This window comes from Daphnia carinata, chromosome 5 (assembly GCF_022539665.2).
Source record: "Daphnia carinata strain CSIRO-1 chromosome 5, CSIRO_AGI_Dcar_HiC_V3, whole genome shotgun sequence".
Taxonomy (NCBI): domain Eukaryota; kingdom Metazoa; phylum Arthropoda; class Branchiopoda; order Diplostraca; family Daphniidae; genus Daphnia; species Daphnia carinata.
This window is the reverse complement of record NC_081335.1, coordinates 2,211,131-2,239,088: the sequence shown is the minus strand read 5'-3', so window position 1 is coordinate 2,239,088 and position 27,958 is coordinate 2,211,131. Positions and strand designations below refer to the sequence as shown.

At 40.7% G+C, this 27,958-nt stretch overlaps 1 protein-coding gene across 1 annotated transcript; it reads right to left on the bottom strand.

Annotated features, from left to right (window-relative positions):
• Positions 1–1,059: 1,059 nt before the first annotated feature.
• On the bottom strand, positions 1,060–20,671 carry LOC130696754 (delta and Notch-like epidermal growth factor-related receptor). Its single transcript, XM_057519862.2, has 14 exons — positions 20,535–20,671; positions 17,500–17,911; positions 10,196–10,412; positions 9,579–10,004; positions 8,192–8,310; positions 8,016–8,068; positions 7,813–7,913; positions 5,538–5,765; positions 5,091–5,233; positions 4,792–4,911; positions 3,654–3,756; positions 3,278–3,462; positions 3,045–3,160; positions 1,060–2,578 (listed from the first exon to the last, which is right to left on the bottom strand). Exons 2-14 carry the CDS (start codon positions 17,740–17,742, stop codon positions 2,449–2,451), a joined length of 2,184 nt encoding a protein of 727 aa, XP_057375845.1. The 5' UTR covers positions 17,743–17,911; positions 20,535–20,671; the 3' UTR covers positions 1,060–2,448.
• Positions 20,672–27,958: the final 7,287 nt, after the last annotated feature.

The window sequence follows — 27,958 nt, the reverse complement described above, 5'->3', positions numbered from 1 at the left end:
TTTTTACTTGTGTCTTAGGTTATTAAACAACGCTATCTTTGTCATTTTCGACCAATATCGATGATATTAACGTTTGTGTGGTTTCCCATCTAAATATTCACAAAGTTTCCGCAAATGTCTTTCCATGTGAGGTTTCCCCAAAATTTAGAAAGCTGGTTTAAAAACGAATTTCTTTTGCGGATTCAAGTGTAAACGAAAAATGATCGGATACGGTTGGCACCGATGCTATCCTATCAGCGGTTACGGTTGTTGAATACGGAAGGCCTTTCAATGTAAGTTATAACGACATTTTTACGTTACAAACTACGACCTTTAACGGTCAATGTCTCTCTAACAAAACAAAAAGACAATCGAGCTCTTTTCTTTTGTTGTTGGCTTTTATTTTCTCCTGTTGGTCGATACGGCTGTTGATTACGGGATACGAGTTACCAATAATACTTCGTTACACACTGTACGGTTTCAAGTGGTGTACCTGTGGACAAAACGCAATTGCGCCGACTACCATTTTGCGCAACGGGTGGCCAAGACGACGTGAGACTTTGAAACGCGGGAGTCCCCCTTCATAGAAGATCTAGTGATAGGTGATGGAATATCTTCTCTATAATTTTCTCTGTACAATCCAACATAACTGACCTATATTTCCGTTGTGGCCTAATTTTGTTTGCTTCTCAAAAAAAAAAAAAACGATTAACGGTTTTTAAATGTTCGCCTCACTATTCAGATTTCGTGTGTTATCTAAATTACATCGTTTTTTCTAGAACTATTTTGCTTTTGGGAAAACTATCACACCTGGCCAAGCGAACGTGCGTCAGCCGGGATTTCTCATTCACGTTTTTATGTTAAGATTAAAAGAATTTTCCTAACTCTAACATCAGACACTAGAATGCGCCAGCAAGGCCTTGAAAAATTGTTTTTACCCGTTCAACTTGTCGAGGATTTGTTTTCATCGGTTCTAGTTTCAGCAACGTATCATTATTTCGCATATCAGATATCCTCCTGCTTTTGATCAAATAACAAGAAACAATTGTGTGTTTTCCGATGGAAGTAATTGACAAGCCAATCAAGTTTGTATTTCACGCACGCATTTTTTTTTGTACTGCTCCAAAAAGAGAAACAACATCTCCATCAAAATGAAAACAAACAAATAATTGAAATGCGCCAATGTATAGCGGACTCTTTTTTAAAACCTTTTTTCAAAACTTAAGGAGGACAAATCTCGAGCAAACAAATGGAGCGTTTAAAAAGACATTCAATTGTCCCGACAGACCCGAAACGTTAAATGACGGGGATAAAAATGATTTTCTTTATGGGGAAAATTTCATTTGGAGGGTTGTCCTTACTTTGGCATAGACGAGGAAGTCGAAAAGGATGATTAAAGATGGAAGGGCTCATATTGTTGAATCAGAACGTTGGTGTGATGGGTTTGACAGTATTCCGTAACAAGGGGATCGTCATCACAAAGAGAAATACAAATATCTGTGAGTATGTTGTGAGCATTAGAGAGATGTACGATGAATAACGGAATAAAGCTACGAGAAAAATCCGGACACAAACAAAAAGAAAAACATGGAATCAATTTCGGAAGTCGGGGGAGAACAGATCTAATAAATAACGAAAACCACAAGACGTGAAGGTAAAAAACAAAACATAACTGGTCCTGATTCATTTACATATGGAGAAAAACGAAACAACAAAAAAAGGGAGAAATAACTGAATTCCGTCAATCAACAAAATGTCTTAGTCCACTCTTTGTGCTCGTCGTCAGCTCGTAGACAATCATTCGGCAACAGAATAAGTTAGCAGACCTTTTTTTTAGCAACAAGCAGTGAAGAAAAAGAATAGACAAGACACACCAGAGTATAATGGAGAGGACGGAACATGGATCTACATGTGGAATAATTCATGAACACGCATAAACGAGGAGGGCAAAAAAGAAATAAACGTGGAAAATCCAGAGTCACACAGGGTAATGAATACAAAAGAGGCAAGAATGGGGAAAAGAGATAGGCAAGTCACGAAAGAAAAAATAAAATAGATCGTGAACGGAGATCAAAGTCCCTCCCTGCTTTTCTTCCTAACGCATACGCAGGGTCGCTGGGAGGCAAAAGTGGTTGGTTGAACACGAAAAAAAAAAGTCAAGGGAATTGAGAGATATAAATATTTCCGAGAACTAAATAAGAAAAAAAAAAAAAGGAAAACATACAACTAAAATGTCAGAGGCTATTTCGACGTCGAAGTGTGCTGTGTAAATATTAAGTCGAGTGAACCGAGTCAAATCAAATTACGACCTTAAAAGAAAAAAAAAATGGTGGAAGATGTTGGTCTTCTCTTTTCATTTTTTTTTCGTCCTCCACTCCAGTCGTGCCTTCCTTTTTTTTTCTTTTATTATTATTATTATTGTAAATTATTTATATAGGTCTTTTCCATTTTTCCATTCTGCCCATCTTTTCAGTCGAGTACGGCGGCGTCGCGGCGCGCTTCGCTCCAATAAACTTGGCACTGAGTGGGATGCAAGCTCTCGAATTTGCGCTGCTGGAAGGTTTCCGATTCCATGGCAACCGCCAACGGCACGTCCATCCTGATTCCAAAATGAAGGTAAAAATAAAATAAAAAGATCATATCCATTTTTTTTTGCAGCGCCGTCGCATGAAGGAAAATGAACGTAACATCCCAAAAATATCGAATTGCTGATGCGGTGAATTCGTAATCCTTTCAAAGTTTGCAGCCTGCTAGACAATATCACGTACAACGGTGGTTACGTACAGTCAAAGAAAGGTGCGGTTTCATCTCCGTTTGATCTCTCGCACGCAAGAGAATTGCCAGATGATTTTCTCGGAAAATCTTAGAAGCGGGCGGATATCTTTCACGAAATTTATTCAATCCACGGTGCACTTTCAACCAACTCTAGCCTCATTCTTAAACGCAAGATACGGCACTCGGCAGGATTTCCCGTAATCAACCCCCGCCCTTCTCCCCAAAATAAAGATGAACGCGAGTGCCTTATTTTAACTGACGTAAAATGGAAATTGTTCTTTATTGTTTACCCTTGATCCTCCTTGATGGGCGACGATGAGTTGCGGTAGTCCCGGCAGAGGAAAGGCAGCCGGGCTGATGGCGACCATTTGGACGTCTCGTGCGTCCGACAGTAGCAAGCCGTCACCTATCAATGAAAGGCGATAATCAAATGAAGTGCGCAATAGAAGGCAAAATTTCATTGTCGCAATTGACAGACATGGTGTCAACCGAGTCTATCCCCCCCCACACAAGATTAGCATACCGCGATAACGACGACAATGACGACCGAGATGAGCGTGCCAACAGCCACGTAGACACTATGCGTGTGATCCAAATGGAGTGGCAACGGCGTCTTGAGTTCCAGTTCGCTGCTACTGAGACCGTAATGGCCGACCGAGCCACGGATCACTTCGTGATGTTCGGCTTTGTTGCCGATCGTCACCAGATCTGCGTCAATTAAGTCAACGTCGTCACGTGTATCAAATAACCCCGTGCAGAAAGTACCCATGATGGCAAATCCCAAAACAACGAAAGGGGGGGGGGGGGGGGGGGGGCAGGGAAAAGAAACGACAATAACAACAAGAAAGACACTAAAAGTTGTAACGGGGATCTTGCCTTTTCGCGTAGAGTGCTCTTACCTTGACATCGATCGCCAGTTAGTCCAGGCTTGCAAGCGCAAAAGAAACTCCCGCTGCTGACCCAGCAGGTCCCGCCACGCAGGCAAGGGTTCGGATGACATGCCTTTGTTTTGCAGTGCAAGAAAGAAAGAAAAAAAGAAAGACGAATTGAAAAGACTTCATTCGTCTATTTGGGCGTACAAGTCGATTGAAGTAGTCTTATCGATCCTTCTCAACCTGGCGGAGTTGATTAGCTGTTTGGATTCTTTGTACTTGAATTTTTCTTTCAGATTCGCCTTGCATGCCAATGGGCAAACAGAAATGCGATGGTAAATGCTTCGAAAAAAAAAAAACAAAAAAAAACAAGATGTTTTGTTCTGCTTTTATATTTCCGTGTTGAAATTAGATTTTCTTTAGCGCTATGTACGCACGTTTGTGTATACTCGTGTACGGATTTCCTCCTCCCGTCTTTTTCTTTTCTGTTTTGTTAGAGCTGCTAGAGCCTCTGAGCTTATCACGCGTTCACAAAAAGGACGAGGTTCCAGCTTCTTTCCTTTTTTTTTTTTGGAGGGGGTTTTGAAAAGTACAAAAGCGAACGGTGGGGACAAGAGGATAGAACTGACGGCAAGGAAAAAAAAAAATAAAAGGACATCAACAAGGAAAGAGAGGCTGAGATTGCAGCCCAGTTCTCCAATTGGATTTCTCGTGATCGAGTTTCCGTCAGTTTTGAACGAAGAGATGCGAACGAATTGTCAAACGTCGGAGGGGGCGCAGCCAATCTAGTCAATAATCACGGGTGCTAGCAATTCGATTTCTCTCGCTGACGAAGGCGAACTTTGCCCTAACATGACCCAAAAAATGAAAGTCATACGTCCGCACAATTTGACGATGTATTCCACCCCAATCAGAAGTACTCTACACTTTGTTCTCTTACTTTACTTTGCTCTTTGATTTCTTACTCGTTAATTCGCACACCGCAACATTCATCACACGTCATTGGCGTCTCGATCAAGAAAAACTTCCGTTTTCCTTTTAGAGGGGTCGTATTATTTGAATATTTAAATTGAAGAGCTATGTGGCTTTGCTACTAAACGATTGCATCCATCAATTCACGTAAGATGCACGCAAAAAAAAAAAAAAAAAAGGAAAACCCACTTACCGAGTTCATCTCAGCGCAAAGGGCTGGATCGAGTCCTGGAATGCATTCGCAGCTGATATTGGTTCCGTGATCGATGCACTTTTGATTGAGTCCGCAAGGGTTGGGTTCGCACAAATTCACCTGCATATCCGGAGCGTAGGCCAAAAAGGGACAGATTGCGGAACAAACAATAAGGCCCCGGTAAAGGGCAAATCAGAATCGGATTAATCATCAGAACAGAGTCGAATCGAGTCAATCTGCGCGGGGTGGAGACCTATGGTCTGATTGAATTTTCCACACTGATCACGGACGAAACTAACCTGAGTCTCACAACGTGATCCAGCGTAACCAGATGGGCAAATGCACTGGAATTCGCCCACTCGGTCCAGGCACGTACCACCGTTGGCACACGGATTGGATTCGCATTCGTTATACTCGAAGTTGCATTCGGGTCCACCAAATCCTGTCACGGAAACGCAATATGTCATTAGCTTGCCACGAAGTTTGATTCAATATCGAGAACGAACAACAACAATGGACGAACGAAAGAACGATTACATAACATCTGCAATGCAAACACACATCGATTTTCTCAAGAGCTTCGCAACAATCGCTAAAGATGGTCAATAGGTGCACAATTTTCACACCATCATTGAATTAACGCATCGTTTAGCGAGTTGGTTCTAATAATTCTGAAGGGAAAAATAAACAACACAATTTGGAAGGAGTTAACGATGAAAGAGTTTGAAAAAAAAATAGGGATTTACCTGGTTGGCAGAAACATCGGTATCCGTGGGTCTGGTCGACGCAAATGCCGTGAACGCAGGGAGACGAATCGCATCCGGTCAATTCTTCCTCGCAATGGAGACCAACAAAGCCAGAAGGACACGAGCAATGAGCACGGCCGTCGTGAGCGATCAAGCAGGAGCCCCCATTATGGCAAACCATCGAATCGCAAGCATTGAATTGCTCTTCGCAAAACTTGCCTTCGTAGCCTGAAAACATAAATCCAAAAACAAATGTGTCTTTGATGAAAACAGCGTCCGGCATTTATTTTTCTTTTGTTTCCAATCTTGCACAGCTGTCTCTTTATTTATAATGCCACTGTCTGCTGGGAGGAAGACGCTGTCGCGCATTGTCGAATAGAGTCACGCACACAAAAGAAACGTCCATCTCGGCCGGTGATTACGAACCCAGTGGCAACAAAGGAAAAATGTGGGGGGGGGGGGGGGTACGAGGCAATAAAAAAAGAATGCCCTTGTTGTGCCGATGTAAACCCCCCCCAAAAAATATAAATAAATAAATAAAAGCAAAATGTGGACAGTAGAATAACGACCAATGGGCAAAGGATGTTTTGTGCCTGGACAGCGAAGAAAGAAGAGATAACGGACACTATTGAGGTCGTGAAGTTTTTTTTTTCATGAATGCTGCGGAAATTCACGTACGTAATGCAATCAATCATTAACAAATGTTATTCTTTTCAATTGCGTTTTTTTTTTCTTGTATCCCTATAGGCCTTTTTTTTTGTTCTGTGCTTGCCAGCACATGCCGGATCGAATATAATACTAGGTCAATAATACGTTGTCGAATCTTTTACGACGGCTCGTCTGGTTGCTGATCCCATTGCAGTTGATGCGATTTCGGTCTGACTGGTTCGGACCCCACGACCGAAAAACTTTTTTTTTTCCTTGTGTATCACGTGCATTTCGTTCGTTACTCAACTGCAAAGCCAATAAAGTTAGAAAAGATGCCTTGATATTTTTTTGCCAGCCTCGTGATTCGTGAACCATATTAGAAAACGGCCTAAATTTTTGTACGAAACTAGTTACGATTTCTAACCGACGTAAGTTTTCCAATCATCTCCGCCGATTCGTTCGTTACACGAATTGGGCAAATCGATAAGAGGCAAAAAAAAAAAAAAAGAGAGAGAAGCGCTTTTAGCTTGCACTCGACTAATCAAAAAAGCTTCTCATCATTCCTTCCACTCGGATGCAGGCGGAATGGTTACTTCAAAGAGCGAAAAGAATCCCAGCGCACATCAAGTATATACCGATCGATTTCGAACCATATCTTCTTTCTCCCCTGATTCTCTCGCTTTTCTTCATCCCTCCCACACAAGAAAAAAAAACATGAAAGCACAAAGCTTTTTTCCGCCTGTTTGGCTGCATTTCGTCTTCTTCCGGATCGCTGTAGTAGATGGAGTAGAACATCCGCCACCTCGATATTGTTCAAACTTCGACCGCAGTGTGTCCGAGAGATAGCGAGAAATCCGCTAACGAACTTTCTCTCGACGTCGAAAGACTGAAAATGTAATTGATGCGCGACTTATTCCAAACAGATGTACACTATATCCAGCAGTCCGTTCTTTCATTATATTAGATAGCTATACAAAAGCGAGCCGAACGGAGAGAGAGATGGCAGACTAGCACACGAAGAATGGGGAGGAGAAAAAAGGCTTCGAGCTCGGTGGAACATCAATGGCAAACGCGCGGATTCAACTTGCCCAACTTCGTGAAAAGCTTTTTTCCGTTGGCCTGCACGATCTGGAAGAGCGTGCTACGTGTCTTCGTCTAGCGTACCCAATGACAAAGAGAGGGGAAACGAAAGAACGCCAACCCGTCACCAACAGAATAACACAACTCCTCGGCTTAATTGAAGTTGATAAAAGAAAAATAGGGTGGGCTTTATAGAAGGGAAAGACAGGTGACGTTGCAAAGGGTCGTGATTATCAGAGGCCCATCTCCTGGGAAGTTCCCCAGACCTTTTTCGAAACAAGACTCACGACGCGGAGACTTGTTTGCTGACAAAAATAAGATACTTATAATGACCTAATTAGCCTACACGCAAAGAGCCTTAACAAATAGGACGCTATTAAGCTCCACTCGTTTCTGTCAATTGGCTGCGGGGAAACGGACCATGGATTACATTATTTTTTTTTCTTTATCTCGCGTCATTACGAAGAGAAAATAGGCTTTGTTAATATTATTGTAATAAAAGAATTAAAGAACACAAGTCATGTTTTGTTTAAAGAAGATAACGTACCAGGTAGGCAGAGACAGCGGAAGAGGTCGTCTTTGTTCTGCTGGACGCGGATGCAAACGCCTTCGTTCTGGCACGGGTTGTATGCGCACAAGTTGGACGGCCTGCAAATATTTCATATGATCCACTTAAACGAAATAAATATCTCAACTAACATTAGGAAAGAAATTCTTGCTTAATGTGATCGAAATTCATAGGCCACTCACCCGCAGAATTCGTTGACGTTGGCCGACTCGCAACAGGAGCACTGGAACGAAGCCTGTTGAACGAATAGGACAAACACACTTTTAGAACACGACCGCCTGTAGACACGCACATGCGTTACAACAGAAAACAGTAGACGAAAAACAAAGTTTGACGATGCATAAATGGATGAACTTACCGTGGATGATGTGGCGTGACAGACACCGTTATTGGTACACTGATCCCGATCTCCACAGTTTGCCGTTTTGACGGAAACTTTCATCTTTAGACACTCGCCACCCCAGCGAACGGATCGTCCTATTTCAATTATTCAAATACAATGTAAACACAAGTTTTGTGGAACAATAAAATGCGCCGGCCGAAATTTCCATATTCAACTACACAAAGATTAATGGCCTTTTGCGTTGCGCACGTGTAACCGATAGGTAAGTCGCGCATCAGTAAAACAAAAAAAAACAAAAAAAAAACAACAAAACGATGAAAGGATTGGAGGGGGAAACTTGGTTGGCGGATACCGGTGAGAGCCGCTTTTGCGTTCGCATCCGCATTTATGTTTCTATTATCGATCGGAGAAGAGCGCGCGGGCTATTCTCGTACCGGATCAAACCCTCGTACGGTGGTGTGCAGCATATCGGAAATAACTAGAGAACTGTGTGGAAAGCACCGAAGAAAGAGAGACGAAGAGAGGAAGGACAAAAAAAAAAAAAAAAAAAATAAATAAATGCTAAGAAAAAAAAAAAATGAAGGGGGGAGGGGATCTACTTTTGCGCTAATCGATTCGATCCGTCACAGCGATCGCGTCAAATCCTATAAGATAGTACATTCGTACATACATCAGCTCTCTTCTTTCTTATTTTTATCTATATAAATAAAAAAAAAGCAGATGGGAAAATGGGCTGTGTGATACCCATCGAATATAAAAAAAAAAAAAAAAAAAAAAGATTTAAAGCCTTCACACATCCGGCTGTGTATCGTGTTGGCAACAAACGAACGCGTTACGCCAAAAAAAAAAGGTTGTGCAAATCTACATGACTGCAAAGAGTCCTGCATCATGCATCATCTATCGTAATCATATTTCTCTTTTGTCAATAATAATAATAAAAAAAGAAAACACTTTGAATAGCTCATCGGCTGACAAAAGAAATTTAATAACAGACAACGCCCTCGAGATGTGCAACATCCGCCGCTGCCGAGTGGCTGACAATCCATTTTTCTTTTTTTCTGCCTAAAAGACGAGGTCTGTACACTTAAGCAAAAGTTTCAATGAAAATCAGCGTTTCTTGAGAACGCAAAAATAAATAAGAAACGGACACCAAGTAAACGCAGCTTACAAGGGTGGAGGAACGCACTCCCTAGAAGCTTTCCCAGCCAACGTAAAGTTTGCGCAACTATAGAATTAGTAGAACTTTATTAATTGGCCAGGCTGTAATGCGTTGCCCAGGCAGGAAGAATCCAGCGAAAATTTTGCTGAAACTTTTAAAGATTTTTTTTGTTTTTTTGTTTTTTGTTGAACGAATAGGAGGCTGATTAAGAGGCCCTTAACTAGAATGGCTTAGGGTTGTTACCTAAGAAAAAGTTGTCGGCGATCGATAAAAGGCCAGGTGGTAGAGTAATGACACCCGTGTGCGATTCAGGGTCTTGACTTTTGACTTGTCCTATCCGTTGGCTGTTGGCAATGTCGCACGATTCGAACGCTTCACCGTTCACTTTGTACAGCGTTACGATATTGCTGACTGTCGGGATTGCCGTGCTGCTGCTGCTGCCGTTGACCGACATTTTCTTGCCCTGATTATCCGCTTGAGCCATCAGACGGATCCGTTCAGCGACGACATTACTCTTTTGGATGGGCAACTGCGTCGGACCAGTGACGGCCGCGTTTGTCTGCCCACCGACAGCCTGCCTTGGGTAGCGTTTCAACACGACCGATTCCTTGCTGCTAATGGCGTCGGGCGTGGCCATCTCGTCAGTAGCAATGGGCGTGGCAGTGGATGCTTCAACAGACACAAAAGAGATCGAGAGATAAAAACAACGCATCACTAATCTTTTCTGTTTTTCCCCCTATAGATTACCGTGTTTGTAAAACACACACAGAATCTTTCCATAATAGAAATTAAAGACAAAGCAAAAGATAGAAACAAAATCACGGGGTTAGGTAAGAATGGCCAGGGCCAGCAATCAATACCAGTTGTTGTGGTCGGTACGGTGGTGGCTGCTCGGGGTGAATCGGTTGTGGATGGCAACATCTTCTTGGCGGGTTGATCGTCTCGCTCGCCGGCCGCCGAGGAGAAATCCAAATCGAAGGTAAGACGCAGCGAGTCGCCCGGCTGCAAGATGACGTTGGCGTGCAGCGAGGAATTAATCAGAGAGCAGGCCGACGGGTTGGCGCATCGAGGAGGTTTCTGTAAAATGGCAACATGGAGAGAAACAAAAAAAATTATTTATTGTAACTCTTCCTTCGCTTTTCTTATTTATTTTTTTTTTCAAGGTACTGAAACACCGCCGGGCAAAGTATTGCATAAAACCACAAAAAGAAAAAGAAATGTAAAAAAAAATGTTTTTTTGGAGGGGAGTAGGAGGCAGGGGGTAGAAAAAACAACCCAATTCTTTCTATTATATTATCTCTTATTTCTTTACATAGATACCGCGGAATCGATTTCCCCATTTCCTTTTGTTTTTATTTGCCTATTCCTTTTTTTTCTCTCTTTCTTTGTTCACGCTTCTTTCGGCCCGTTTTCGATGGACCGAGGGAATTGGAGATTGTTTGCTTCCACAATGTAACAGAGTCTTGTTTTTCCTTATTATTATTTTCCTTTTTCTTTTCGCTGTCCTTATGGACCAATAGAAAGATCGGTTGGTACGCTGCTTTGCCGGACATTCACGCACCGCTTACTGTGTTATTTATATAACACCGTCAGGCAAAAAAAAAACAACAAAAGCAATCGAAGATGTAGCCACGCCTACATTTATGTGTCGCTTTCAAGTGCCTTTGCAAAGACCGACAGAGCTCGTACGACATGCCGCACATCGAAAAATAAAACGGACTCTTAACGACTGCCTTGCTTTTGGTTAGCTCCTTCCGCTTGGACGATATCAATTACAAGCGGCTATTTGTCGTCAAAAGAGAAAAAGATCAAAGCCACAATGAAATGTCTGTGTTCTTCCTTTCTTTTTTTGTTTAAATAGCGCCCGAGAATTTTCTGCGACATTTCTTTTAGCCGCAAGTTGGTAATCATGTGAGTGGATATCCTCAAAAGAGAAAAATGAACCAGCGGAATAGCAGAAAAGAAAAAGTTGAGTTTTAACAGAATTAAAAATTAAAGGATTTTTCCAGATGATAACCTATCGTTTGAAATAGGCTCGTTATATGCAACCAATTAAAACCTAACTTTCAAGACGTTTGCTTCAGCACGTTTCTTTTATAGAATTCTCTTTGATTTTTTTAATTCGAGACGAAAAGATCCTTTTTCTATTTTATCATTTCACGGTCTTAATTTGCTGACGTTAATTGACGAGAGCGAAACGGTTGGCAAGGTAGAAAATTCGCTTGTTCGGCCTAACTTCCTCATTATCTTTTTTTTTTCTTTTGAAATTTTCAAGTGAGTGCACAGGAAAAGTACGCGTCGGCCTGTACCGATAATGTCCGGAACGTGATTCGATACAACAACCCTCCATCGCACAGCGTGACTATAAAAGTATACGCGGAGGTTATTTGAAATTCCGCGGGCTGCAGAGAACACAACACCCATGTAAAAGCCTACGGACGTTATATAAAGTAAATAAAATGCAAAAAAAAAGGCTAACAACAAATAAAAAATGAACTTAAACAGCCAATTGTGGCGTGGTCAAACAAACACGTTAGCCTTTAGTGACATGTTTACACAACCCCGCGATATCAAAAATTTTCTATCCAAAAAAGATACGACCAACAACAACAAAAAAGGGTAGGAGTAAAAACCTCTTTTAAAAATTTTGTATGTAAAAAAAAAAAAATCGTAACTCAGCTATTGAATGGAAAGCCTGGGCGGAGGCCGATGGCCATCAAGTGTATAGCCGGACTTGATTGAAAAGCCCGCAAGTCGCTTCGACAAGCTTGAAAGCGCTTGTTGGTTATATAGTTTGGCTCACAACCGATCCAATGGCTTGTGGGTGGAGTTAGTTTACCCCTCTATTTTGAAGCGACGGCACAAAAAAAAAGAAACAGATATGCGAACGCAGCGGTGCGTGCCGTGCACTGGCCGACGCCTGTCGGGTTAGCCGTTAGAAGCTCAATGTCGAGCTCAGCGGATTTCTTTTTCTCTCCCTTCCTCCACAAAAGGCAGGCCGTTCGTTTCATTTTCGATTTGGCCCAAGTGTGTTTTGTTGTAAATGTTACACACACTCAGGAAAAAGGGGGAAGCCGAAAGAATAAAAAAAAAAAAAAAAGGCGGACACGGCCCTCTCCGGAAACGCCAGTGAAACTGCTCAACTAAATCGTGCAGAGCAAAGCGCAATATATGAGACGAGCAAACGCAGCAATAAATGATGATATACAGCAAAGATGATCGTTGTAATATTTGAACAATCTATTTGAACGCGATGGTAATTAAAAGGGATGCAGAAAGAGAAAAGGGGATCCTTTTAGGATCCCCTTTTCCACATGTACATAGAATGGTTACATGTGTACGCTGCGCTGGCAGAAGCAATCACCTCGTTTACGCTCCATTAAACAAGATGGAACAAGAAAAAAAAAAGAATAGTGAGACATTGAGACATTGAACCTATCCTTCTTCATTGTAATCGCTCGTCGTTGTGGTTATACACACACTCACACACACACAGCATCACGTATTTAGAACCACGATCCAGCACATTGGATTTTTCTTGTGGAAAGAAAAAGAGATCGTCGGAATGGCAAATGAGCTGGAAAGGACCCCATCAGTCGTTAGTTGATGTGATGGGGGATAGAATGTCTTATCTCATTCATTTATGTTTTACCTCACTTCTAACCCTTAAATTTTGGCAAATCTTTTGTTTAACTCCAGACAAACGAAAATGTTGAATTTCCTTTCGAAAGAATGAAATACAATAGATTTTTTTTTTCATCTTGTCACACGACATGCCCCATTTCTTCAAGGCAATCTTTTCGCTAACCTTTAGCGTTGATATAATCCTGCTGTTGTGTCTGGGCTCCTTATCTCTCGCTGCGTTTGGCTTAACGCGAGGCTGTCTTAAGCTTTTTTTAATCGATACACATGTCAGAAACTAAGCACGGAGGAAAAATGGACTAGAACATATCGTTTTACAGATCGCATGACCTTTGCCAGTTTCTAATTTTCTTTTGAAAAAAGAAAAGGTGTCCATTACCGAGAAACACCCTTCCCAATGTAATCGAGAATGGCGTGTTCTTTGGTTTGTTTCCGCGTCCACACATTAGACGCATGGATGTTTTTCATCCGCCACGAATATACGTTCCGAAGAATCAGCTCTCGCAAATATTGGCCTGTACGATTGGGGAATTCAATATCCTTTGGTTATTGTTGTTCCATGGAGTTTCTTTTGTATGCGTCTACATGAAATTGTTTCTGTCCGTTGCCAGCCCGTGTTTCAATAATCTCTTGGTAGGGCGAGAAAACAAGAAAGGGAAAACTTTTCTTTGGGATCAATAGAAACAACAGACGAGATGTTATTTTCCAATCGAGCTGTCGAACAAAAAGGAGAGGAGAAGAAAGCAAAGTTTTTGTGGCTACACGCCGTGCAAATATGTTTTAATATTTCATTTCCGAATGGAACGCATGTAACTTGTTTTTCTTTTTAGATAGCCTACGAATCGGATCAGTCCAATAAATAAGTGGCAAAACAAATCTTTTTTATTTCTTGTTTTTCTTCCACTTTTGTGCGGCCCGCTACGCCTGTTGGGAACTTTTTTCCTGCTTCCTTTCTTTTACATCCTCTTTTCTTTTCGTGTATAATCCACGGCCCATCCCGGTGGAATTGCGAATGGACTCGTAGACGAAAAACGACACGCAAATACAGTGAAATGGATGGGGGCATTGAAAGAGGGAAACATTTTTATCTGGCGGTGTCGGATGAAAGAGCCAAAAACTTGTCACGTTTTTTGCTCTGATTTATAGATTCAAATAAAATAGGCGGAATTTTTTGTTTCTCTCTTTCTCCCGGCTGGAAGCGTAACATTCAGCCATTGTAGGTCGAGTCAGTCTTTATTACGGAAGGTCGGCGTCTAGCCGGAAGAAATGACGAATCATCACTAAAAAAAAAACCTACGATGGCAGTTTAGATGCCGACTTTGCCGAAGAAAACAAGTCATTGCTCGCCATAATCCATCACGACCACCCCCCCCCCCCCCCCCCAAAAAAAAAAAAAGAAAAACATATACTAGTTCACTATACATGGTCCGCGGAGAAACTGAGTTGTTGGACGACGTCCAACGAGTGAGACACAATATGGTTGAAAACCACGTCCCTGTATGTGTGTGTGTCTCTACATTTTTATTATGTGGAGTCGTGTGTGACGTGACATTAACGAGCTTCGCCAACATCCAATTAGATCCTCATCCAAAATGCTATACATTCTGCGCCATGGTGGAACAAACCCAACCATCTTTGTTGTTCTTCCACACAGCGTTATATTGCCTTTTCATGTACCGAAACTATCGTTCTTTTCTTCCCCCCCCCGTCCTTTTTTAATCACGCAGATACACGCACAATATTGCTAAGTGCTAAAACGAGTTTTTGCGAGCCACTCGGGATGAATTTGGTGGTGTATTTAAAAGACAGCAATCAGACAGAAAACGTTTTTATTTCCCCAAACACAACCCTAAAAAAAAAAATTAATGTCTACAATTTGGCGCCCGTAAGGATCAATGTTTCACTTTCATGCTCTCACAGCCTGTCGCGATGATAAAATATCGACCACGCCCAAACAGCCCCGCACGGTGCCGCTCTTCATGCTTTTAGGTTTTTTTTCTGTCGCTATTTCTCACATGAAACAAAAATAAAACCCTGCCTTTTGACATAGAGTTATTTGGTCACATAAGGGGTGAAGCATCACTCTACTCGATTTAGCATAAGGAAAAGATTCTTTCTTTTTGGCCATCGCGTGCGCCTGTTGCTATTCGCCAGTTTGTCACAGCCAGACACGTCATGCAATCGATAGCTTTAACAGCCGCGATCAACAAGAACCGTCATCTCTGGCGCTTCTTCCCGTCTTTGACACATCTGTAGGTTGCGAACACGCCCTACTTATTTTGTGATCATTGTGTGTGTGTATATATACAAAGTGTGCGTGATGACGGGGTCATACGAAAGGAGAGAATAATAAGAGTTGGAATGCTTTAGAGCTTTATGCTACCGGTCAATCAATCAGCGCCATTCACTGTATGTGCGCTGCGAAACTGCACTTTGGAGTCCGTTCTTCTTTTTTATTTCCGGATTCTTTTAGACACACATGCGGATGACAAAAGCATCCATTTAGATGTGTGAATGTCTTCTATATTGCGCAAGTATATTTCAACGCGAAGGAGCGAGGGAGTTGCATGCAACTTGGATGTAACAAAATCCAATCCAATCATCGGGTATAAAAGAAAAATAGACACAGAGCTTGGGATATGCTGCCAGCGAAGAATATAAGGAGGATTTCATTCGATCTACACGTCTGTATCTATCTCTACCGTATATCATAGGACATAAAAGCCCCGATTTTTTTCCTTTTTTAAAAATCCCCTCGTGCACGTCTTTGTTGATCAAATAAAGACTGAAAAAAAGGGAGTTTTGAAGCAACGTCTTTCGGGATAGTATAAAAGAAGATTACACTATCGTTGAGAAATCTCTTTTTTTTCAAATAAATTGCACCCTGTCGCACGGAAGCATTTCTTTCAGAATTTGCGCAGTGGATTGGGTCTGCACCAAGGGCAATTTACCAAATGTTTTACCTTTCTTTAAAAAAAAATAAGAGGACAATAACAAGTATAGTTTTCATTCCTGTAATCCTATTTTTTCCTCCCTAGGAGTTGCCTGTGACAGTGACGTCACACACAATGGATGAGTGATGAAAAAGAAAGATTTGTTAATGGGCTAGTGGGGAAAGAAAATGTCTAGTAAGTTAATCCGCACTGAAATGACGAGCAAAGAAAATTCATCATTCTCTTCTTCAATGTCGTGAGAAAAGAAAAATCATTCTCATCGGCAGACGAAAAGGAGAGAATGAAAAGCATCAAAGTTGATAATCTCACAAGGATTTTCAACTTGTAATAGCCGAGACGGCGGAATTTTCGGATGAAGCTGGACTATTATATGTAAGGTGGATGACGGTAGATGTAGAGAGACGTTCTGCTTATATAGCTGGATCGATTAGATACGGCAGAATTGCGATGAGCGGCTTAAAAAGGCACGGCAGAATAGAACAATAATAGAAAAAAAAAAGAGCTGAAAAAATCATGAAGCCAAAATATTCCAGAGGCTTACGGTATCAAGCCTCGCATTTTTTCTTTCTCTCGTTGGTCGTGGGACGTCACAAAAATGACACGAGTTCACAGATAAACGAGAACCCTTTGACTCTTGTACTTTTCCATGATTTATTTCATGTCTTCAAAAGTTCCAAAACGATGGCAGCTCGTAAGGGTTTTGCCCTTTCTCAATATCCAATGGAAGAAAGAAAGAGATAGAAGAGAACAGATAAATGATTTCCGAGTGTTTTCGTTCCTCCCCCAGACGCCCGTCGAAAATCAGTTGCCGTATAATGTGAACAAGGAACTCATCAATCTATCAAGTCACCAACGGAGCGAGACAAACAGCACGAGAAGCAACTTTGCAGTTGGCGCTGTATAATTTTTTTTTGTGCTACTAGCTCGCCTTGATGTGATGATGAATATGTATCAGTCCAACTTAGCCATCTCTGGCAACACCCCTGGATTGAAACAAAACGCCCTTTCCAGGCTGCGAAAGGAAAACAATAAACAACTAAAAGCAAACGAAGAAAAATGGGACCATGAACGCCATTTTCCCTTCACCTATTTTTTTTTTTTATTCCCTATATACTGAATGAATGATTGATTCCTAACATCGGAACGACAAACAATCAATCAAAAAATATATGAACGCGGGGAGTCGTGATTCTCTTGTCTGCTAAATATCAGAGTAGCTTGGCCTTGCTGCGTCATCAGATGGATTTCACTCTCTTCCATTTCTCTCTTATCTTTTTTTTTTTTTTTTTTTTTCTTCCCTCTGTGTATAGATGTCAACGCGAAAAGTGGGGGACAAACAGGAGGCCGTATTCCGGAAGACATCCAGGAAGGAAATGAAATCGAAAAAATAGAAATAAAAAGTGGAGGCAGTGCAGTGTGTGTACCGATCAGAACGAATGAGAATCAATTTCATTACGTATATACACAACAAAAGAAAAGAGAGCAAACACAAACAAAACCAAAGGAAAAACAGGTAAACAAGGACAAAAGAAAACCAAAGAAGAAGAAGAAGAAGAAAAAGAACTTACCACTTTGGGAAAGAAGATATCTACAACACCGGGGATCGGCTTCCAGATGGTTGCTCCTCTGGCAATGGATGCATTACAGTGACCCGTGAAGATGCTCAAAGGCCGGATGTTGAAGAGCCCTGACGCCGTTGCTCCAACCACTCCAGCGACTGCATCCGGTGTCGTAAGACCACCGCCATTCGAAGAAGCTGACGCCGTCAAAACAATGGCCAGCACAGCCAACAAAAGGTGGGTTGCTGGCATTTTTGTTTTTTTGCTTTTAGACGGGTGGCAAAAAAAGAAGTAACCACGATGAGTGAATTCCAGTCGTAGTTTATGTAGTTGCTGGTATTATAGATGCCTGTATAGTTTCCAACCTTGCACTATTCAATCAGGCCGGTCTCCAAGCCCTTTCCACCAGGACGGGCAGCACCTGGAAACATCAAGTATGGCAAAACAATAAGACAATAAAGAGTCTCATCTATCTGGCTTCAATCATCCCTCTATAATACACGAGATAAGCTTTTATAGACTCTTATGTGATCTCCCGTCTTTAGTGCACACTTGAGCAAACAGCAAGATAGTGGCCCACACTCATTTCGCAGTAGGCAACTGATATTTGAGCTTCTTTTTAAATAATGAAGATGTTTGTGCTTCATTATATGAGTTTTATTGGTTGAAAAAAGGTCCTTAAAAAAGCTAGTATCTATCACAACCATCATCAGTGGAATATAATGATGTCTCAGCGCATTAAGGGATGAAGACGTATCTAAATGATACCCAGAAATAACATACCGAGAAAGAAGGAAGAAAAAAGAAGTCCAAGTTTATTATACGGATTACCCTGTGCAAAATATTTTATTTCATTTTTTAAAACTTTTTTCTTGATATTACAAGAGGCATGAGCATCTTTATGGGGGCCTAAGTCAAACGGGTGTTCTCAAACTGACGTAACTGGACAACATGAATAATGAAACAAAGCATTTTCTCAACAACCGATAGGAAAACGAGGCACGCGTACATACGACGCCAGCGTGAACGTGCAAAGTACCGTCCCGACGGGATTAGCTCATCACCATATTTCAGTGCCTGGTGGATTGACGTCACGATTGACATTGCAGCGCAAAAACAGAGCGAACGTGGAGTGATTCAATATTCAACTATTCGCTCCAGCCCTTGCGGCAACACATACTATGTGTCTGTTTGTGCGTATATAGCAAGAATAGGTTATGCTATTCACTTGTTTCACCGTCGGCTATGCAGAATACACTTTAGTTTCTATTTAATATCCGAAATAAAAAACTAGGCTTGCCAATTTTTTATTTCCGTTCTAACTTTGCCGTTTCGAATGCACGCGTCCATGAGACTCGGTAAAGAAGTCTGAAAGCTTTTTGGAATTACCCATCCACTTGTCCTCTCAGAGCTGCTGTGCAATTTTCATTGGTCCCTTTGCATTGTACGGAGAGAGGCTGTAAGTAAGAAAGGCAGGTAAATAATGGGATTCAAAAGCGAACCGAGGTAATAGCCTGTTATATGTATACTTCGTTTCGCCAATAAGCCATGGCAAAGCTTTTTCCCTATAACATAACAATCATAATAAGAATGACAGTTTGCTTCTTTATCTTTTCTTAGTTTCTATGCGAACGTTTCACAATGGATATTCCGCGAATCGTCAAGTTCCTTTCCGAGTAGTTGTTTTTATATCGACGGTATAGAGGAATAATGAAAGAAGGTAGTGATGCGACGGGGAGTCGTTATCTAAGGCTAATCACCCGAAACGCATTGATGCCCCGTCGTTTGTTCTCTTCTTCTCTTCTCCTCGTCATGGTTTGCTTGATTTGCCAGTCTTCTCTCTAACCTTGCTTTTCATATTTTGATTTACGATTCTCTGTATATATCATTCGTCTTCTGATATTCTCATTTTACCGGACAATTCTGCAGTCAGAGATGAGGACAGGCACTTGACAAGAAGCCAGAGCATCTGAATCAGCGATGTATATATTAGAGCATCGTATGATAACAAGGCGCCTTCGTAACTACGGCTGCATAACGAGCTGTTGACGATATAGCCCGATCAGAGTTGAAATCCGAACAGTGCTATCAATCCATCGACCCAAAACAAACACAATCACAAGTGGAGGATCGTGTTGATTGTAAAAGGCATCACCCTCTTGCACAACGAAGCTTACTATCGTTATTTCTACGGGGATTACAGAAAGGAATTGAAAATGTCAATTGTGCTACGAAACAAGTTGAAATTTGGACGCTCTCCCAAACTTGGAAGGAGGAAACGGTTCTAGATTTCCGTGTGTTTCTTGCCATATTAGAATCAATGCAAATGTAGTCTGTATAGATCCCCAGCGATCGACTTGTTACAATCTCGACGACCTCTCAAAAGCTTTCATCCCTCCCTGGAGGAAAATGCCCATCCGCTCTGGCAGCTGGACTCCATCAATCCCTCAGTAGGACGCAGTCATGGGGTTCCAAATACTACTTAACGGTCAGCCAGGGCCTCTGTGTCTATACGCTTCACACCGTTCACTTGAAGACCTGCTTTACATATAAGTACATGATGAAGGAAAAGCTTCGGGACTGTGAACATCGTGAATGTTGTATTACGATCCTCGATTTCGTGATTTGGCAACGTAAAAACAATTCTGGAGAATTAGCGGAGTGTACAGAACGATCTGTACGTGAAAGATGTTGTGGGAGAATAAATATATGCAGTAGCTGAACTTGGTTTCGGTACTCGGCACACTTTTGATTTTCTAGAACAAGATGCAGCAAAACTTTGATGCGGCGCGTATGTAAACGCTCACGCCGACCGTGTTTTTGGTAGCGTCGGGAAAACTACTTATAGTAAACCAGCGACGTGGCTCAGAAAAAAATTGCTGTTCATTTGAATACCTAGGATAAAGACATTCTCGGTGAAATCCTAAACAAACAGAGCAATGCCTTAAATCTTCTACCAGTATTCGGAACATGTTGTTCCGTGATTTAAAGGGCAATTAAAGCGTGTACCGCTTTTCATCCAGAAGAATAACATTGTCACTTACCAATAATGAATGGCTGTATAATTCAAGTAGAAATAGGAATTCTGATAGAGTTGAAAGCGAAGAGCAACAAACTCGGACGTTTAAGACAATTTGATGAGAAAATAACAATAAACAGCTGAACGATGAAAAGCGTCGTGACCAACTGAGTGCTTGGAGGATTCGGCTTGGCGCCGATATACACTCCTTCTGCGTTGCCACCCCCTTTTGGATATGTAGCAACAACACGCCTGCGTATGTGTCGTTTCTTAGTCTCTCCTTCTTCATCGTGTTTATATACACACTACACTTGTACACACACACACGCACACACACACTGTGTGTCTACTCCATAGAGAAGCGAGAGGGGAGGGCGGTATATGCGTATCCATAAAGTATATGCTTTTGACTCCCGTTCTCTGTAAAGGGCGACAGGGAAAAGGAGAATACAGGCAGTGCTTCATCTACGCAACATTGTAACGTTTCGTCCGTCTCCCCCCCTTTGGCCGTACAAGCCAAAACTCGAAGGGATCAACAAACACATCATTCAACACTGTAAGACGCCATCAGATCAAAACTGTTGACCGATTTATATCCACTACCTATGGGAGGGGGGAGAGGGGTTAATGTCCCACTTTGATACTCTGTATATGTTGTATATACGTTCAATTAGTAGATATCTACGCCATCAATTTTCAGCATGTTTTCGTGGGCACAGTGATTGATGAGAACGGGTCACGCAGTTCTCTGTTATTCTTGGGGTAATATAATCAACCCCACCCACCGTCGAAGAAAAGAAGACATATAGACAAACAGCAAACAACAACAACACAACTCTTCTTTCCACACAAAGAGAAATTAAACAAAAGATTTTTCTCTCTTTTCTCTGTCCCGCTCTCCAAGCCGTTAATGAAGGGAGATTCTTGACGACTTGGTGCATCGCTCACGCTGTACTGCACATGCTAGACGTGGAGCGTGTCGGTGCACCAAGAGAACGAGAGATGTGAAGAGAGATGGGTATATAGAAGACAGACTCTCTCTCTCTTTCCCTCATCTCCATCTCGAGCATGAACGTTTCTCGTTTGTAAGTTATCGATCGTGGCTTCAGCCAACCGAGTTCTCTAGACTCCCGTCTCTGTCTCTCTCTCTCTCTCTCTCGTTCTTAGACTCTTACATTCAGAATGAAGGTCTTCGTCGCTTGGGTTGCGTCCATCATTTCTTCATTTGGTCTTTGGCTGGATAGACTACCGTTCCTACAGTCGGCATTACTCAGTGAAACAAAAAAAAAAAGGCAGTCATTCTCTGTGGCCTACGTACTGCTAACTGCTGTGGGAAGATTTCGGAGTGCATTGAGAGAGACGAAGCTCAACAACTTCCTTCCTTTTGTCTTGATGATGCCGCACTATATCCACACCGCTTTCAAGCTCTTCCTGCAACTTGAACGAAATTTATATACCAAAGGAGTTGTACATGACGAGGAAAGACTATAGATTTCACCATACGCTGCAATCCACGTGTGTGGCATGAAAGATTGAGAATCTGTGGAGTTTGCTTCGCTGTTGTCCAAATCAGACTGTTGTTCGATCAGGGAGAAATAAAAGAGGATTGAATGACTACAGCGATTTACTATGTAATGTAGGAAAGTTTGGATTTTATTTCGCCAATCTGGAGTACATGATTTGGCGGGGAGACACAAAATGTGAGAGAAAGTCGGTAAAAGAAAAATCAACAAAATATTACGTCCGTTAAGAGTGTTTGTAGCCAATCGATTCAAAGTCACAGCCAGAAAAATTGTGCTGGGCGGACACGTCTTAATGACGGTTGCGCACACATTGACAAAGAAAAAAAAATAACATACATAGAAAAAAAAAAAGAATAGCCATCCAAAGAAGTTGGCCTTTCTTTCGATTGTCGTTGAGAAAAGAAGGACAAAAAAAAGGACGTCCTGAACAAAAAGAGTCGACTATTTTTTCTAGCGACCAGTTTCTCTCCCCTATAACTTATCGGCTGTTGCTGGCTTGACTTCAAAAGAAATAAAAAGCTTTTCTATAAAAGTCCGGTGCAGAAGATCAGGCCTTTTTTCCCTCATATTTTATTGTTTTTTAAGAGATATAAAATACGAAGGACGAACTCAAATTTTTAGTGATAAACCAAAAGATTTTTTTTGTGTGTGCTTGTTTAAGTTATTTTATGATATAATGTTAAAATATGTAAAGAGTACTGCGTCCTAGGGCTTTATTTCACGATTCGTTCAGGTTACCAACATGATTTATTCACACCTGTCGAACCCGTGAATTATAAACAGCGCACTCCCGCGTCTTTCATGTATGAACTGATGGGAAGTTCCATTCTCACCACTGGCCAAGTTGCGAGTGCTTCTTATCATTTATCTGATAGGAAATGAATCGATGATGACGTGAAGCCCTCACGACGTCAATCCTTTTCGCGGAACGGCTAAGTTGAGCATTGAAGTGCGTATAACTTTTGTATCAACACGCACAGCCAAACGCGACAGGGAACGGCATGCGACCGGATAGAATAATATACAGGCAAAAAGGGAAAAGCTGCTTTAGTATAATTGATTGTGAAATGTCTGCTGGCTTAATTAGATGTGGCAAAATCCGGAGCCGTGGATACAGAACGCGGAGCCAGTCTAAATTGTGCAAAACGCTCTTCCGATAGCTACCTATATTTTTGCTACATCCCTGTTATACCTAACATTACTGAACGGAAATCGATCGTCTCTGCCAAAGGAATTTTTCAATCAATTTCTCTCGATCTCCCGGTTAGAAGCTGGACCGATCACTGGTCAATCGCTCGGACATCGACAACGGCGTAATCAGCAGGAGGGAAAAAAGAAGAAGAGTTCGATTGCCCGTGTTCCTCAAATAAGAGTCCCGAACCCCTACGTGGCTGCTAGCAATCAAGACGAAAATCTAGCCATTCCTCAACAGTCAAAAGGTTTCGTTTCAAAAATTTACATTAATAAAAACATGGATTTTGGTTGGCTTTTTGACGACCACGTTTTCATCCCTTTTGCGGCGTACAACATTTATCGACCAGGTTACAAAAGTTCTCCAGTTTTCGTATTCTTTTGTTTTTAGACTTTAAAAAAATCCGATGGTGTGGCATTAACGATAAGTGCTCAAAACGAAAATGGTGCCAACAATCTTAAATCCATGGTAGACTTACTTACATGTAGACCAGTGTGCGAATGGAGCATTTGGCATGATTTCCATGAGATTCGACTTGACATGAAAGTTCATGCACACATTTTTTTTATTTTGATAGAAAGAAGGAAACATTTTTTGTTGGCACATGTAAACGGGTCCCATGGCTATTTTTACACAGTCTGTTGGACTTTCGGCGTGGGCGCTTGTAAAGATGACGATCCATCAAGTTATACACACTTTTTTCTTTGAATAAAGTAAACCCCAGTTCTTCGCTGTGATAGATGGCTTTCACCATGGGCCCAGGAAGGCGAATAGTAAAATTCCAACAACCAAATTCACAAGAGAATGGATAAAAAAAAGGTTATGTAGATGCACAGCTGTTCTTTAACGGCCGTCAGAACCAGCAGTCTACTACAGTCTACAGGCCCTTGGTAATTGCCGATCGATGGGCAATCTGGGCTCGTCAAGATGGCAGTAAAAAAAGAGAAAGAGGAAAAGAAAACAAAAAAGAACAGATGAGACGTTGGAATTGGAAAATTTCAAGTTCACTGTTATGGCGGGCCGTCTCTCTCGGCTTATATTGTTATAGGTTTTAGATGTCACTCTATAAACACTAGTCGTGATATCCGCGATTTATAATAAGGTGCAGTCATCTGTTTATAGCCAAATTCGTTTCAGCGTTCTCTTTCTTTTCCTCCGTGTTGACATACTCAACCATTTTCTCTTGTTATTAATGCTGTTATTGAATTAATTTTTCTCCTTTTTCTTCCTCGTTTCTTTTTCTATTATCATTATTACTATTATTGTGATTGCGACTCTCGCTATGTTTGGGGTGGAGATGGCGGGAAAAGAGGAAATCCGGATACCGGAGATGGAAAGAGGGGAGAGAACGTCGCATCGGAATTCGATAATCAAATCCTCTCCCAACATCCCACGCAATTCCACTTTGAATCTTGATAAATAAAGGAAAGAAAAATGGGAACTTCAAAAACTAAATCCAGGTTCGTGGGACATCTTCAGTGTTAATATAGAGAACGCATGTAAGCATGGTAACCTTTGCTTCATGTATGTGATTCGTTGTTTTACGTCATCATTGATTGTTTTAAATTTGCGTGGAATTGGGTGAAAATTACAGGGTATATTCAAAATTGAATACTTATTCAGTAAAATTGCAATTTTTAAATTAAGTCAAATGTTTTTGAAATATGCCGATTATTTGACATAGCGCTAGAGCGCCAGTACTCGCCATTGTGCCCGTACGCCACAGCGCTATCGTTATATCAAATATTCAATATATTTAAAAAGCGATTGATTTAGTGAAAAAGATACAAATTTTCCTGGAATCAACATTAAATTATGAGTATATCCTGTGATTTTCACCCAATTCCAACGAGTTTTTGCAGGCATAAATTTTAAGCCTGACCGACAAAATAAGCCCGACTTTTGTTTTTGACGTATAATTTTAAAACTGTAAAGCCTATTGAAAAATAAAATTGATTTCCGTGACAAGCACTCAATTCTGAATCAAAATCATGTATTTTAAACAAAATTTAAAATTTGGCCAAAAATGAAAAAGTTCCTTCCCAGAAAAAGTGAAAAAAGCCTTCCCACTTTCGTCAAAATTATAAATTCTACGTAAAAGCAAATTCCATTTTCGTGTTCCTTGGTTCATTTTAAATCAGAATCATGTATATTTATCTAGATTTAATGATATTAGTTTTTAATAGGAAAGATTTTAAGCCCGAAAGATAAAGTCGGGCTTATTTTTTAACCCAACTTTTACCGTTTTTTACGTTTTATCCAAAAACTATGAGTCCCACGAGAAAACAATCCTCATATTCGTGATGCCCTTTCAATTCTGCGTCGAAACCATGTATTTAAAGCGAAATCTAAAATTTTGCCAAAATTGAAAAAGTGAGAAGGCTATAGCCTTCTTACTTTTCCAAATCCTTCAAATCCTAGATTTCATTCAAAATACTTTATTCCGATTCGAAATTGATTACTGATCACTAAAATGGGGTATATTTTTATATTAGCCTTCTACTTTTTGAATTAACCGTAAAAAACTGAAAGTCGGGCTTATTTAGTTGGGCTTATTTTGTCGGGCTTAAAATTTTTTCCTATTAAAAACATAATATCATTAAATCTAGATAACTATATACGATTCTGATTCAAAATTAACCAACGAACATGAAAATGGAAGTCGTTTTTACGTAGAGTTTATAGTTTTTGAATAATCAAAGAAGGTTGATGTGTCACGCTAGTGCTGTAGCGTACTGGCGCGCTAGTAATGGTTTCAATTCGCACACACACTAGTTTTATATTTTAGATCACTCCAAAACTATAAACTCTAAATAAAAACAATTTCCATTTTCGTATTCCTTGGTTATTTTAGATTAAAATTCATCTATAGTTATCTAGATTTAATGCTTTTATTTTTTAATAGGAAAAAATTTTAAGCCCGACAATATAAGCCCAGGCTTATTTTTTAACGCAACTTTTGCCGTTTTTTACGTTTTATTCAAAAACTATGAGTCCCACGAGAAAACAACCCTCATATTCGTGATGTCCGTTCAATGCTACATCGAAAACGTGTATTTAAAACAAAATCTAAAATTTTGCCAAAATTGAAAAAGTGAGAAGGCTATAGCCTTCCCACTTTTGTCAAAATCGGCCAAAAACGACATCTCTTGGAATTCGATGAAACTCACACAGTAAAATAAAAATTGAACGCTGCTTTCGATTCAGCTATTGGTTTTCTCCTTAAACCAGCCGTTTTGAAAATAAAAGAAAACAAAGTGCTGTTACTGACACTTTTTTTGCGCCGTAGCGTACTAGCGCGCTAGCGACATCAAATATTCGCTGTATTTAAAAAATGATTGAATTAATGCAAAAAATAACATTTTCTCCGCAACAAGCATTAAATTTTGAATATATTCTGAAATTTTCAACCAATTCCAGTGAGTGTCATTTTTTACAGTTTTTTGAGGCCATTTTCCCACGGTGTTTTTTGCGTTTAATTAAAAAACTATAAGGCCAATTGAAAAATAAACATGATTGCCGTGATTTGTATTCAATTCTGAATCGAAACCATGTATTTTTGGCCAAATTTTAAATTTGGCCAAAAATGAAAAAGTGAGAAGGCTATAGCCTTCCTACTTTTGTCAAAATCGGCCAAAAACGACATCTCTTGGAATTCGACGAAACTCACACAGTATAATGAAAACTGAACGCTGCTTTCGATTCAGCTATTAGTTTTCTCCGTAAACCAGCCGTTTTGAAAATAAAAGAAAAGAAAGTGCTGTTAGTGACACTTTTTTGTGCCATAGCGTACTGGCGCGCTAGCGTTTTCAAATATCTGCTGTATTTCGAAAAAGATTGATTTAATGAAGAAAAGAACAATTTTTCTGGAAGCAGCATTCAGTTTTGAGTATATTCTAAAATTTTGAACTGATAAGTGTCAAAAAGGAGTGGTACAAATTTTAACCCTGAGAAGAAAATAAGCCCGAGAAGATGGAGAAAATGGACAAGATAGTGACGGAAAATATCTTTAACAAATAGCTTTATTTTTAGAAATGATATGATTTTAGAATGAAAAATCAAATAGCGTAAAATCATATAGCCTGGTTACAGGGTTTACACTTTTTTTTAAAGGATAACACGAAAAATGGCACTACATGATATTTGTGTTGATTGAAGAGATAAAGGATATTGCATAAAATAGTGGAACAGATGAACTTTCACGATAATATAAATAGAAATCTTAGTACGCAACGAGGCAGTGTGTGCGATGTTCAATGGATGTCGTCTGGGCCCTGTCCATCCATGGAAAACCGAGCATTCCTGTATCTCTTCTCCGTGGATTTTTCTCTCTTTTTTCAAGAAGTCTGAATCTCTGCGCCGAAAAGGCAGATTTCAAAACTAGAGTTGGCGTTCTAACTTTTCCATTTCCGTTATATTAAAGCAAAGGTGTCGAGGGCCCCGATCAAAGATTTAAGGAGAATGGCGAGAACAATTTAGCTCGTGTCCACAGCAAATGGAGGATATGACAACTCCCACCAATAACATGTCCTTCTTGTTTTCTTCTTTCTAAGATTGGCTGTATAAGAAAAGAGAACATTGAAACACTTGAAACGATGGGGCACTAAATTGCAACCGACGATAAACGCAGATATTGAGTTCCATTAGAAAGGACCCTGACATTTCCTGGCCTTTTGTTTCCTTCTCTTTACTGGGTCTTATTGCGCCTCACTGTTGCCTTTCAACAAGGGTAAT